The sequence below is a fragment of the Rhea americana genome, unplaced genomic scaffold (genome assembly GCF_003343005.1).
Source record: "Rhea americana isolate MKP2758 unplaced genomic scaffold, rheAme1 scaffold_49, whole genome shotgun sequence".
NCBI lineage: Eukaryota > Metazoa > Chordata > Aves > Rheiformes > Rheidae > Rhea > Rhea americana.
The window spans coordinates 1565457-1578754 of NW_028186634.1; the positions used below are offsets into that span (position 1 = coordinate 1565457).

Genomic DNA, 13298 nt, shown 5'->3' on the forward strand with positions numbered 1-13298 from the left:
GCGTCGCGGCGGCCTTGGGCGGCTCCGCTCAGCCGGTGTGTTTCTCCCTTTTCCCCGCAGAAAGGGCTTGTCCCAGTCAGCCTTGCCCTACCGACGCAGCGTGCCTACGGTAAGTGGCTGCCCGCCGCGCGCCTGGCGGGCCCCGGTGGCTCTCAGCGGGGCCTCATCTCCGGCTCTCCAGCCTGCCAGCGCCCGCGAAGAGAAAGCGATGTGCGAAGAGAACAGTTGTAGCACCGCTATGAACTCTAGAGTGATAGCAGTGGTTACTAAGGGCTATTTAATCTTTAGAGTTTTAGCATACTGAGAAAGCAAAGTACTATTTGTTGGTTAATTGATGTGTTGGGGAGAAAAGTGTGTTTTTCTCTACGTGCATCCCTTTATTTGAAGGGCATAATTTAAATTACTTACAGGTTGTGTATTGATGATTCTTAGAGGTTAAATTGCTCCTTCACGTTTGAGTTTGGCTTCTCTTTGTGGARTAAACCCACTGTTTTCCTAGCTGTCTGTAGTAGTAGTTGTCAGCCAGAGCCCTAACATAAGTAACTTAAATGTGCAGTTTTTAGAGGCAAATTAATTTCACTTAAGACTATCTGTAAGCTGAACCAGTAGTGCCTTAATTTAGCTTACTTYGCAAGACTGTTGCTTGGAGGATCTGTCGTTTGGGGGCAGAAAGGTCRATTTGTGGTGTGTATGGGGAAACACATATTGAAAAATAGTTAAACAAAAACATGAAATTAACATTCATAGACATAACCCAAAGCAAAATGATWTTAAACTACCTTCAAATGTGACTAATGGTTACAATGTTTACTACAGATTAGGATGCTCGAATGATCTCTTCTGAAAAATAAAGTTATCTGGTTTTATTTGTATTCTGTTTTGAGGTGTAATTTACAGAGTACTTTTAAATACATCTTCTGTTTTATCTWTGTATTTGCAAAACATGAGAAAGCATTAAACACTTTGAGAAGTTTTTCTAGTTTGTTGAAAGCTRTGGATCTTCTAGCTTGTCACAGTGCTGCTGTTCTCTTATTAATTGTGGAAGTAATGTCTCTATCAGCGCAATTTAACGTAGGAGTAACAAAAAAAGTATAGGCCTACCTGAGATGCCTTTGTCTTATTTGTAGATTATCAACTAAAGGTAAAATAAAGCAACTAGTTGGAGGCTCTATTTAGGATTTTAAACGTGGATGTTTTTTCTTGCACATCCACATTACACCCCGTGTTTAACTACCAGTACAGGTTTGTACTACCCAAAAAGTTTCTGTATCATTAGAAGTTCTAGATTGTTCTCTCAAGCATTATAAAATAYCTACTTCCAGCACTTATAAAAGGTTTTTTTATAGCTAGCTTGTGCTTCTATATTAAGCAGTATTCATCAATCTGTTGGGTTTTTTTCTTTAGTGGCTGAAGCTTACTTCTGATGATGTAAAGGAACAGATCTACAAGTTGGCTAAAAAAGGACTGACTCCCTCGCAAATTGGTAAGGTTTCTGAATAACTCCTAAATGGAGGCAAAATACTTTTTCCTGATTATAATACTTTAACTGTTCCCTCAACTTGTGGAAAACAACATGCAAAGAAAATACTGGTTTTGTGATTGTACCTGTTTATCCACTGTGTGGATAACTCTGGCAGTGTAGCAGCTCCCATTCTTGCAAGAGCCATAATTGATAAAGATGTTGGAAGTTACTGTACCATTCTCTTTTAACAAACTATTTGTTCCCATGTTCTAATTAAGTTGTCTTCTTCAAGCAGAAAGCATACAGCATCTGTTTAATTTTATAACTTGTCCTTAAGAATGGCCACTAATAGGTATTAATGGGGAAGTTTATTTTGCCCTGTTCTTCAGAGGAAAAACTTCTCAAATATCAGCTACGCTAGGTTTAGGAACTTACTGAGCCAGACATTGTGCAGCTACCTAATGAACTAGTTCTTGATGGCTTGGGCTCCTTTAAAGGTTCAGTACGTGTGTGTGCTTTATGTGGTGGTGAATTCTGCAGTGTAGTTAGGTGTTGTGTGAAAGAATTTTCTTTTCCTTGCATAGCTGTCCTGAGAATATTAGTGGTCCATATGGTGAGTAAATTCTTCATTTAAGGTGCTTTCAGTGAYCTGTGTTTTTTCCTTTCTACACATTCCTTTCTAATTTGGCTTTTGCTGTAAACTGTAGCTAAAGAGTTCTTGAGTAAAACATTCTAATGGAGCACACACAAGCTGTATCTGACAAAAATTTAAATTTTAGTGTATAAAATCTTTGTTCTCCCACTGCCTAGTTTTAATAAGTCCTACTGACTTTAGCTTTTGTAGCTCTTAATATGTTACTTGCCTGAACATAATGGATGACTCAGTTGTCTGTTGAGYGCTCTCTGAGAAAGTGAAAGGTTTAACCGATATTTAGAGAAAACTTTTCTTAGCTATGCTATGAAACTTTACAGCAATGAGAGAGAGAAGTTGTTTGTGGGGATTTTTTTTTCTTTCAAGTGAGATTTATAAATACTTGTTTCAGGTGTGATTCTGAGGGATTCCCATGGTGTTGCCCAGGTTCGCTTTGTTACTGGCAACAAAATTTTGAGAATTCTTAAATCAAAGGGCCTGGCACCAGACCTTCCAGAAGATCTTTATCACTTGATCAAAAAAGCTGTTGCTGTTCGCAAACATCTTGAGAGAAACAGAAAGGTGAGTGCTAATTTAACTAGAAACTTTCACTTTCTCAAATAATACAGTAGTTTAACWTTTTCTGGATCCAATTTTAAAAATAAACTTCATGCAGCTGTTTTTAATAATGTGTGCATGTGAGGAGAAAGGGCCAACCCCTCACTTTTCTATAAAATGTATCTGCCCTGTTTTTATATCATTCAGTTTAAATACTTTCAAATATTTAAGTAATGGTTTTTGAGTATTTTTTAATTAAAAGATCTCACTTTTGTAGAGAAATGAAATAATTTTCTGTTTTGTAACTGGGAAAAGAAGCAAGAGAAGTGATGAGCCACTATGTTAACAAAGCCAGGACTCTTAGTGCAGGTCCTGTTAATGGGCACATTTGAGTAAAGTTAGGGCTTGGAGGAACCTTTTAGTAAAGGAGAACTGACTTTGTAATCCTCTGTCTTAAAAAACATTGCTTAAACCACATATTTTCTGGTCTTGTTCTGGATTTACCAAACTTAACAGACTTTGGCAAAAGGAATGTAGAGTTTATAGCACTAGCTGTGGATATTAGACTTTACCAAAGCTCATCTGAAATTTAAATCATCTGGAAGCGAAAGTAGTGCTTGTGATGCAATTTTTTTTAAAGGATAAAGATGCCAAGTTCCGCCTGATTTTGATTGAAAGCAGAATCCATAGGTTGGCTCGSTACTACAAAACTAAGAGAGTACTTCCACCCAACTGGAAGTAGTAAGTCTTTTTGTCCATTTTATTGTTTTCGTGGAGGTCTAGTGAGTGATATGCTGGGGCCGTTATCTGGAGGGTAAAGAATGTGTTATGATGAGACATATAGGTAAACCAGACAGTAAAGAATCGATACTTTTATAGGTATTAACTGATAAATTCACAGAAATTACAGCTGGCTAGAATAGCTGTCACAACACTTGGAAAACAGCATCTCATTAGTTGAATGTACTAGATCATTTTTGTAGCAACTCAAACTGAAGTCTCTAGTGTCATTCAGGTACCTTTATATTTCATGTTACTTTAAAGATCTATTGAAAGCTGATTCAATAGCTGTGGGAAAAATTAAGTCTAGGCAAATTTAGTGAACATTAGAGAATTCTCTTAGATGCCGAGTGAGCTTCTCTGAGTTTGGAAAKACTAAGTGCCACTAATCAGTTTTTTTGTCATTCTTGTATTTTAAAAGGAAGGGTGACTTTTTCCTTTATCCCTTATAAAATTTTAAACAAGTCCTGATTAAGCTCAGGACTAGTAGTTAAAGCTTTGAATTGAAGCAATGTTTTTTGGCAACTAGTTTGAAAAAATGCCTCTGCAACTAATATTTCTCTCTTCTCTCTCTTTTTTAGTGAATCGTCAACAGCTTCTGCCCTCGTTGCATAAGAGCTGACTATGACTTACTGAAAGAATAAATTCACATTAACTAAGTTTGGGTTGTCTCTAAATGTTCGGTGCGTAATAAATATTTGCCAGTTTTAGGAAGCTGCATGTAAACAGGCAGTGCTGGGGCTGGAAAGGAGGTGTGGCCAGAGTTGTGTATTGCTGTCCTTCAGTAGCAAAATCATGATGGTGGCTGTTAGTACTACTCTAGCACAACTGTTCTTTTTGTCTGTGTGCTGAAACCGGAATTTTGATGTGATAGCCTCAAGAAAGGAAAGTGACTTACTTAATCATCCAAAGAAAATATATTTTAGTAATATGAGGCCATTCTCCGTGTGTGTTTTCTGCAGGAAGAAATAGGGAAGATCATAGTGACAGGAGGAAGGACGGAAAACTTAGAGAATGTGGAGGGCAAAGGATTAGGCTAGAGGAGGGAGAAATGGGAAACAAAATTGGAGAAGCAGGTGGAATTGTTGCAGGTAGTGTGGATCTGCTTCTCTTACAAAACCAGGTCCAAAAAGCTTAAGCAGACCTCAGCTAGTTCTGACAGCCTACATGCTTCACAAGATGTGTCTTTATGCAGCTTTGGTGCTCCACAAATTGTATCAGGACTCCTTGCTCAGTGGATGGCAGAGCAATAATTTCTTCTACCATTTCTTAAGCTCCAGCTATTCAAAGGAACGTCCTTTAGGGAATGCTTGGAACCTTACAGGCCTTGGGCTCCTGTTGCTTTCCTCCTAAGTAGTTGTTCTCATAATAGTACGGTATTAGTAATTGTTGGTGTAAGTTTTAGTGGTCTTAAGGATGAACTTCAAAATTTGGRTAAATACAACAGTGTAGCTCTTTTCAGGTGTTTACTGAGGTAGTTTTGCTGAAAGATACTGTCTATTGTACAGTCACAAGTACTGATGATGTACTTCCAGGTTCTGAACAGTAGTGACTTTATAGCAGCAGCAAATGGGCTGATACTTTTTGCTTTTTTAGGAGCCTAGAGCAGATGAAGGTCTTACTGAGCTGCTGTGACTATTGCACCTCAGTCTTTACTTAGTGTGCTACTTAATTTTTTTTATTTGGCAAAAGTTACGTGAGTAAATTTAAATTACACCTAGCCTTTTTTTTTTTTGAAGTATAGTAGCACCTCACTAGGTCAGAACCAGCAGAAACTTCTGAATTTAATTTTCAGAAAAACGAGATTCTTCTGCTCTGATCGTGAAACAAATACAAAATTTGTGTAGAAGACTTTTAAAAGAAAAACACTGAGCTCAAATTAAGTTTCTAAAGTGCTACTGTTGGGGTCCATCTTAAAAGTAGTTACATGCACTGTTAAAATGTTTGCTGTCATTTTTGTCTTTTCAGAAATAACTGGAAGGTGATGGGTTGAAAAGGGGATTTGCCTCTGCATTTGTAGCTGGTATGGCAAAAAAAAAGTTAAGCTTTTTCTTGCAGTTTCTTATTTGATAACAACCTCCAGAGTTTATGATGCTGGTAGCCCAAAACTGAGCTCAGATAACTTCACAGCCTTCCTTGTAATGTTCTTAGAAGTACGAATTTTTGCTTCAGTGTCATTTTAGAATCTCGAGATGGAGGAGGATCTGCAGAGCTGGCCATCCATAAAATGCCTTTTCTAYCTGAAGATAGCAGAAGGGTAGTTCTTGCAGAGCTTGAACGTAAGCAACTTTATATAAAGTATCACAGAAAAAATTACTAGATCTTTTTAACGCAGTCAAAGCTTTTCTTAAGAACCCCTGCCAGTGACTTCCCTTCAGTGCTCCTAATTTTTAGATGCCCCACACACTTGCAGTAATTTATTAATGAAGTGTTTGGGATGTAGATGCAGAAAACTACTTCATGGCAACTTTTTTGTTATATGATGAAGTATGGATTTGGAGGTATTGCCAACAGAAACGTGTGGGGATGTGCTACTTGCTCTATATCTAAAGTACCAGTAGATGGCACTTTGAAACATTAGAGTTTTAAAAGTTACTGTCTCTTGCAAATAGTGCCACCTAGACGTCAGTGTTAAGGCTGATGGGGTCTGAGCCACTGAATAGTAGTACAATTTTAAATAGATGTGGTACCAATTGATAAAATGTTTTTAGGGACAAAGCTATTGAAGCGTCTACAATTCTTGTGTTTTGTGCTAGTGGGTGGTTCACTGTCACACTGGTGTGACATTAGCTTGTTAGAGGGGCTGAAAGCAGRCTGAGCCATGATTGTGTGTCATCTTGTCTATCCAGTGGTGCTGCAAGTCCCTTCCATTGCCAGGAGGGGAAAAAAGGGAGGTGGTTATTACAGTGATAGGGTCTGTATCCTGCAGGAATGGAGGACAGGAAGAGTACTGTGTAAATACTGTCGTGTGCTGTACTCTTGTCAGGTCAGGGATAAGAAGTTATCCAACAACAGTTCCTTAGCCTGCAGTAGGATTGGATCGAGTGGTGAAGGTACTCCCGAGGACAGAAAGGGAGAGACGTACACCCTGTTTACTGTCTCTGGAAATTGGCGGTCTCTTGTCAAAGAATTGTACTGTGATTGTAATGCGTTACACAAATTTCTTGTATTTATATTGCTGAAGATTTCAGTATTGGCCCTCATTAGTATAGGCTAGCTTTTAAATACGTTGTCCACTTGATTTAAGACTATTATTCCYGTATGCCTTTGATTAGCCAAAGGAGACATAACCCCAGTCTGACTCATTTGCTCCTGGCTGGGGCTAAGCAGGCCAGTGCTTTGCTTAGCAGCAGGCTTGCCACCAAGGGCAACTCACAGCCCTGTGAGAGCAAAGAAATCGAGGTGCTGGCAGGGATATAACCTCCTTGTAGAGTGGACCCCTACAAAGCATGGTCCAGTGAATTTGGAGGCTGTAATCTTACAGTGTGTGTTTGAAAAAGAGTGTGGGACCAGAGTGTGCTGCTTAAGGGGGTCCTGCGCAAACATCAGGTAAGTGTACCTGTTGGGGCTATGCACCTGGGTGAGAGTCAAAGTCCTTCAGTCTGCTACCTTGCAGCTGCTCACCAGACTGTCGGGGGGGSCTGTTCGTAACTCCCTCCTCCAGCTCAGGCCTTGCAGTCCAGCTGCCTGGGTCTGATGCCAGCTGTGGCCGCTTGAGAGTTAGCGGAGCCTTTCYTGCCCTTCTGGGTAAGGTGCTATAACTTCTCTTGGCGGGAGAGATGCAATAAGTGCATAGTAAATCCAGATCTACAAAGAGTTCCCAGAAGTGAATTCCTCATATGAACCAGCATAAGCTGTCCCTATCCTGTGGTTAGACCCAGACACCACCTTGGACTCGCTCTCCCCAGTGGCTTGGAATGTCCCGTGGGTCTAAATGATCCCTCCCCTCCTCCATTTCAGCCTCCTCCTCTACCATCTCTTGGCCTCCCTGGCACAGTGGAGCCTGCTCCTTCCTTTCTTAGCAAGGTGCCRCCACAGGGTCCCTGCCTCCACAGCAAGCTGTCGTGCACAAGGCCCCCCCTTTGCAGCCATGCTGTGCTTTTCTGCTCTGCACCAGGCTTTTTTGCATGGTGAGATAGGTACACAAAAGTCTCCCACCATAACTGAGCCCTTACCAGCTCCACAGCTCTCCCAGGGCCATGGGATGTGGGGAKAGAGGGTACTTTAACGTGGGCTGGCCAAGAGCTATCATTGCAGGTTGGCTGCTGTGGCACTCTACCCTCTTGCAGGGTCCCTCTCACCAGGATCAGCTGCTGTTTGCTGGGAAGATTTGTAGCAGTGTAAGTGCCGTGCTGATAACTAGGGAAATCCTTCCAGAGTTGCTGCTGAGGGTCATGGTATAGAGGGAGTMGTTTTCCATGAAGTCCCCTGTTGAACATGGTACAGAGGTGGGACAGTGGCATTCTTCAGGATGTAAGTTGGTTTTCCACCCAAATTTCCAGTCCTTTCTGCTCCAGGCTTTGTCTTGGAAACGGGAAACTCTTCCCTCTGTTTTTCTTCATCCTCTGCCTGCACCTTTCTTCTTCCTGTTCCAAGTTTCTGTGCTCTCCCCTGACACACCTACCTGTGTGTCTAATTTCCTGTTAAGGAAAATTTCCCCTTTTGCTAACCAGTCAAGCCAGTTTTCTTCTGTCCCTTTAGGTGACATGAGTGTAGCTTATCCTGTTTTGAGTCAGTGGATATCAGCTAGAGCAGCATCCAAATGTGTGAATGTAATTTCTTTTCACCTCCTTACTTCTGCAGTTCATCCAGGCATGGTAAGTCTGTAAAAGGGAGCCTTTATTCCTTTAGTTACATCAATAGTTGATGATCCCCCACACACTTTCTACCTTCATTTTTAGGAGAGATCTTGAGAGCTGACTGTTAAGGATGAGGAAAGATTAACTCACAGGGACTGAAGGGAAAGCTTAGATATGATTATATCCAGAAGATGCTTTGAGTGCTAGATATGTGTTCATCCTGAAGGATTTTGTGGTATGTAACTGGCTTCCTTGTGGAGGCAAATAAGTTATTTCTAACCTTTATGAATTTTTCTGATCACCAGTTCTACTTACTTCTATGAAACGTAGGTAACTCTTTTCCTAGTAATTAAGTAAGAAAACTTAAACACCAATTATTCTGCTGTTACTTCATTCCTGCTACTGGAAACATTAAACTTCTGTAGCTGAGGAGGGGAGAAGGAGCCGAGCCATAGCAACAGTAATCACGAAGAACAAGACTTTAATAGGATTTATAAGTGTGTAGCTGACAAGGTATGCTCCTCTGCTTTTTCTGGAAGATAGAGCTTTTAAAACGTTTWTGCAATTGCAGTTTCTGCAAGTAAGCTTTTCACAGTTTTCAACTCAAAATCATTGCATGTGAATTAATGCCAAATAGAGAAATGTGAATGAAGCATAATTCTGATATTTCTGAGGGAAAGCTGAAAAGAAATTGATATAAYTTTTCTTGACTAAATAAAGAGGTCCCATCTGTAAATCTGAGAACTGGCCACCAAAGCTGTTAGTCTCCTAATCCCTAGCAAAAGGTTTGCATTTTGCTCCTTTTACCATTCACACTTTCAGACTACAGGCTATGTGTCATTTTTTTCCTCATCGTTTTYGGTGTCACTTGCAGCTCAGGAAAAAAAAGTGTATTTAAAAAGCACTGCACATGTTTCTCATTACTCAAGGAGCTATTTCTGTCCCTGTTCCCACGTAAGGAATGAAGAGTAGGACCAACTGAATTCACCAAGGGCAGATTTGGTCACCCTACAGCTCTGGGATAGCTGGTATTTCTGGTTTAGGTCAATACTGCTTCATGTTCATGCAGCTGTTTTGTTTCCTTTTCAATGCTGGAATCAAACTAGAGGAAAAAATGTGTTCTGTTGCTGGGAAGTCCCTTCAGTAACTCAGTATCATTTGCATGACAATACCTTGTCTTGCCTTGGTAACCTCCCTCAGCCAGCACATGCCTTGGCAACAGGAAATGGTTCAATAATGTTCACTGCACAAATGAGTTGTCTGTGAATGTGCTTTTTTCGCTTCCCAAGAATTTCTAGACATACTTGCTTTCTGGTTAGAAATCTATAACCCTAGTAATGAACAGTGCTGCAAGTTCTTTCCCTCCGCCAGCAAGATTTATTAATCAGCATTAAGCAGCACAGATTTAGTAGCTAGAGTTTCATCAGTATAAAAAGTTAATGTCATTGCAATATGTGTTGGGTATGATGGTAAACAGTAACATAGTCTAGTAGACTTGGTAGCCAGAGTAAAAATACTGTGAGCTAATTCCTGTCCAATGCTTGGGACAAAAAGAAGTGAAGTATGGCCTGTTACATTAACCTGTGAGCTTGAAAATAGTGTGTGGCAAATAATTATGTTGGCCATGCCTGAGGCAAGAGGTGTACCTACATTAAAAGATCACCTGAGTTTTCTAGTCAGGGCTGGTTTTACAGGCTAATATTTTATTCCCTTTGTGGCTGCTCACTCAACACCCCTTTTCAGGTCAGAACTTTCTTCAGAGCCAGGAAGGGGCTTTCAAGTTTAGTGCAGCTGTCAGGGATCACTCTCTTTTACAGCTCCTTCAAGTTCTTTATGATGCAGATGAATAATTTCCATAGATCCTTATCCCTGTATTATGCCAGGGTGAGAAGAGGGTGACTGGGGTTTTGATCTGAAGAATCTGTTGACTGGGTGAAATAAGTTAAAGTTTGTTCAGGTTAAGTGAACTTCCCAAAGTTCACTTGATTCTCTGAGATTTGGAGGTTAGTTTTGGTGGGAAGGTGTTTTGGACTTTAAGGAAAAGGAAGGGAAAAGGTATCTCTCTGTCATATACTTCTCACACAGGGTACCACAGTATGACTCTCACAGTGGGCAAAAGCTGCCAGTTACCAATACCTGTTTTTTTTTTCACTGGTGTAAATGCAAGGTTGAGAATGGAGGAAGCAATTCTCAATTCTTCCTGCCCAGAGGGAGCCCAGCCTGGCCTTGACAATGCACCTGAGAAGTGGAGCCAAATTTTGGTTAAGAGCTTTGTCTATGTGTTTTCCTTGGGGATGTGTAACTCCATACTCCAGCCAGCTCAGAAGAGGCCCTGATGTGGTCTCCTATTGTTGTCTTGTCCTTTGTGTAAGGCAACTTCAAGCGTTGCAAAGGAGGATACTTCAAGCAGGAGAAGTTAGGAGCTTGGCCATACTGCAGCTGAGGCACTGCCACTCGCAGCTTTTGAAAGCTCTAGACTTACAGGTTTGCAGAGTAACACACACTCARGCAGACCCTACATCTCTTGCGGTGGTCTCTGAAAACATTCAGTTTATGCCTTCCGCTCTTAMAAGCATCAGTACCTTCTGCAGCTGAGGAGTAAAACTGAAGATCACAAATTGGTCTTGTAAGAGATCCTATTTCAGATAAGGATTCCTGTCAGCCTTGCTTCTGATCTAACCAAACTAATAGGCCATCTGAGCACCTTAATGAGATTGTTATTTAAGAAAATCAATCATGTCCTGCTGCAGTGTTTGGTTTTTAACAATTAGATTTTTCTCAACAAAACTGAAAAGCTYGTCTGAAAGCAACTGTAATCAGAATTGTCATGCTGCAGATACCAATGATAGCTATAGTTGACAGAGCAGAGGCTTTGAGTTCAGTTTGTATCAACAACAGATAATCCCACGGCATACAGCAGTTTAGCACTGCTTCTGTAGCCTGCAGTTTGGGTCGAGAGTACTTTTTTCCAGAAGAGCACATGGTACCCTTAGTGTTTGTATTGTTTGGTCTTCATTATGAAAAAATGGAGTGAAGGTGTCCTAGATGCAGTAGATGTGTAGTGTTAAATTAAAAACTAGTTGAATAATACCTTGTACGTATAGGTACATTGTACCCAGCTCTTCTATTTTACGTTTTTCCGATTGCTTCACTGTGGTTGTTGCAAAGCAATTCAACAAAGCAATTAAGCATTTTAAGTTGTCTCTTTTATTCCTACCTCTGTTACATATACACTCATATTGCCTTTTTTATTCATGTGTACTACATGATCACCACCCATGTTAAACTGGAGTATTTTGTCTATGTCCTTTACCCTTTGGGAAAGGAGTCAGTAAAGTGAAAAGTCACTTAGAGTGATGAACCTAAGTCTTGGCTAAGGGTACCAGAACAGTGCTGCACATGTGCCAGCCAGTCTTAAAATGCAGAGCCTGTATTAAAATAATCTGAGTAATAAGGCTTCCTCCCTACATCCTGACATTTGAGAGGACAAGTTATTAGCAGTGACAGAAAGCGAGTCCTGTTAGCACCAGAGTTCAGAGCAGATGCAAGCACCAGATGCTTCAGCATCCCCAGGTGGAGCATGAGCACCCTGCAAGTGAAAGCGTGACTGGGGTGCGGACGTGTGTGCTTTTGGCTCTGATCTGCCTCTGTTAGGAAGCGCGGATGAGGCCCTGTGGTGCTGGCAGCTTGCTTCACTGTTACAGTTGTGATTACTCGGGCTAGTTATAGGCAGTGATGAACACTGAATCTATTAAATTGCRGACATCTTCCTTTGAGGAGGAGAAAGGGGAAATGGTTTTAAAACCTAGGTTATTTGCCTCAATTTCCCAGATATGGGAATGGACTGCCTCCTTGTCTGCAGCCAGGCTGACTCTTGATGATGAGTGGCTTCCCCAATTTATGGCTTAAGAGGCAAATACATTGCCCGAGTCAAAGCTCACATCAGTGCATCTTGATCTAGAGGTGAAGATCATATGGAGAAAAATGGCTCTATATCTGTGCACTTTGGATGTGTTCCTGCCCAGCAGCTTGCAAGGCTGTCTTCAGTGAACTGATCCTATTCCCTCTTCTGCCCCTATCATTTCTGACTCTCTTATTTCCCTATCGCTCTGCAAGTAAGATCCAGGCTTCTTATTAGTTGTGTAGGGTGTAGTTTACTMGTAGAGCTAAGTTCCTGTTTTAGCTGCTTCTATTGGAAGTGCAATCTGGCCTATAGTTACACACCTTGCTCCCTCCCACATCTTCTGATGTGTTGAACCCAGTGCTGGGCCGGAGGATGGATCTCAGGCTGGTCTGGTCACGCAGGGGTTTTCTGCTGGATGAGTCTTGTGAAACAACTCGCTCTTTAGGCACTAGGGCTGAGATGAGGGAAGAGGCAGGAGTGGAGGGCAGAGGAGGAGCTGCTTTGGGAACAGCTGCATGTTCAGTGCTCTGCTCTGTCATGCCAGCTGCAGAACTGAGCCTCACTGGCAGCTGGCTCAAGGCACTCACAGAAGTGAGTGGGTGCACGGGCCACATAGCACTCTCCATGCTGTGGGAGGTTGACCTGCCAGCAGGCCCTTGGTCCTTGTACAGCTGGTGTGGTAAGCCCAGCAGATCTAGGAAAGTCTGTGTAATGAGTTCTGGTCTCAGTAGCAGGAGGCCACTACACCAATATCTTTCTGGGAGACTCTCTTCTCCTCCCTGCTATGCAACCAACATGTTTCTGTGAGAAAAAGAGCTGCCAGAATTGAGCTGTGGGCTGTGTGCAGCCACACAGGCTGCCGGCTGAGCAGCATTGTGAAGGGGGAGCAAGGAGCCCCAGAAAACTAGAGAATCGGGACAATTAGTTTTATATCTACCAATGTCATAGTCTCACTCAGATGGATCCCAGAGTGCCTTGGGGATTTCTTAGTAGAGTGGTATTTTTTTCTGTTTATGACTGTTCAAATGCTTCCTTCTTGTTCCTGAATTACTCTGAGSTTTTCTTATGTTAGAGGTAACTCTATATTCTTTACCCTGTGGGATAATTAAGAAGACATTGGTTTTGCTTTCTTTTTTTTTCCTTCAAATGTTTTGCTTTTCAAAA

At 41.4% G+C, this 13298-nt stretch overlaps 1 protein-coding gene across 1 annotated transcript; it reads left to right on the top strand.

Annotated features, from left to right (window-relative positions):
• Position 1: 1 nt before the first annotated feature.
• On the top strand, positions 2-4090 carry RPS13 (ribosomal protein S13; the record flags this gene model as incomplete). The annotated part of the gene is made up of 5 exons (XM_085317083.1): positions 2-109; positions 1405-1483; positions 2506-2675; positions 3292-3392; positions 4013-4090. Coding segments are annotated over 5 exons (492 nt in total), but the record flags the coding sequence as incomplete, so codon positions are not given.
• Between the last annotated feature and the right edge of the window lie 9208 nt (positions 4091-13298).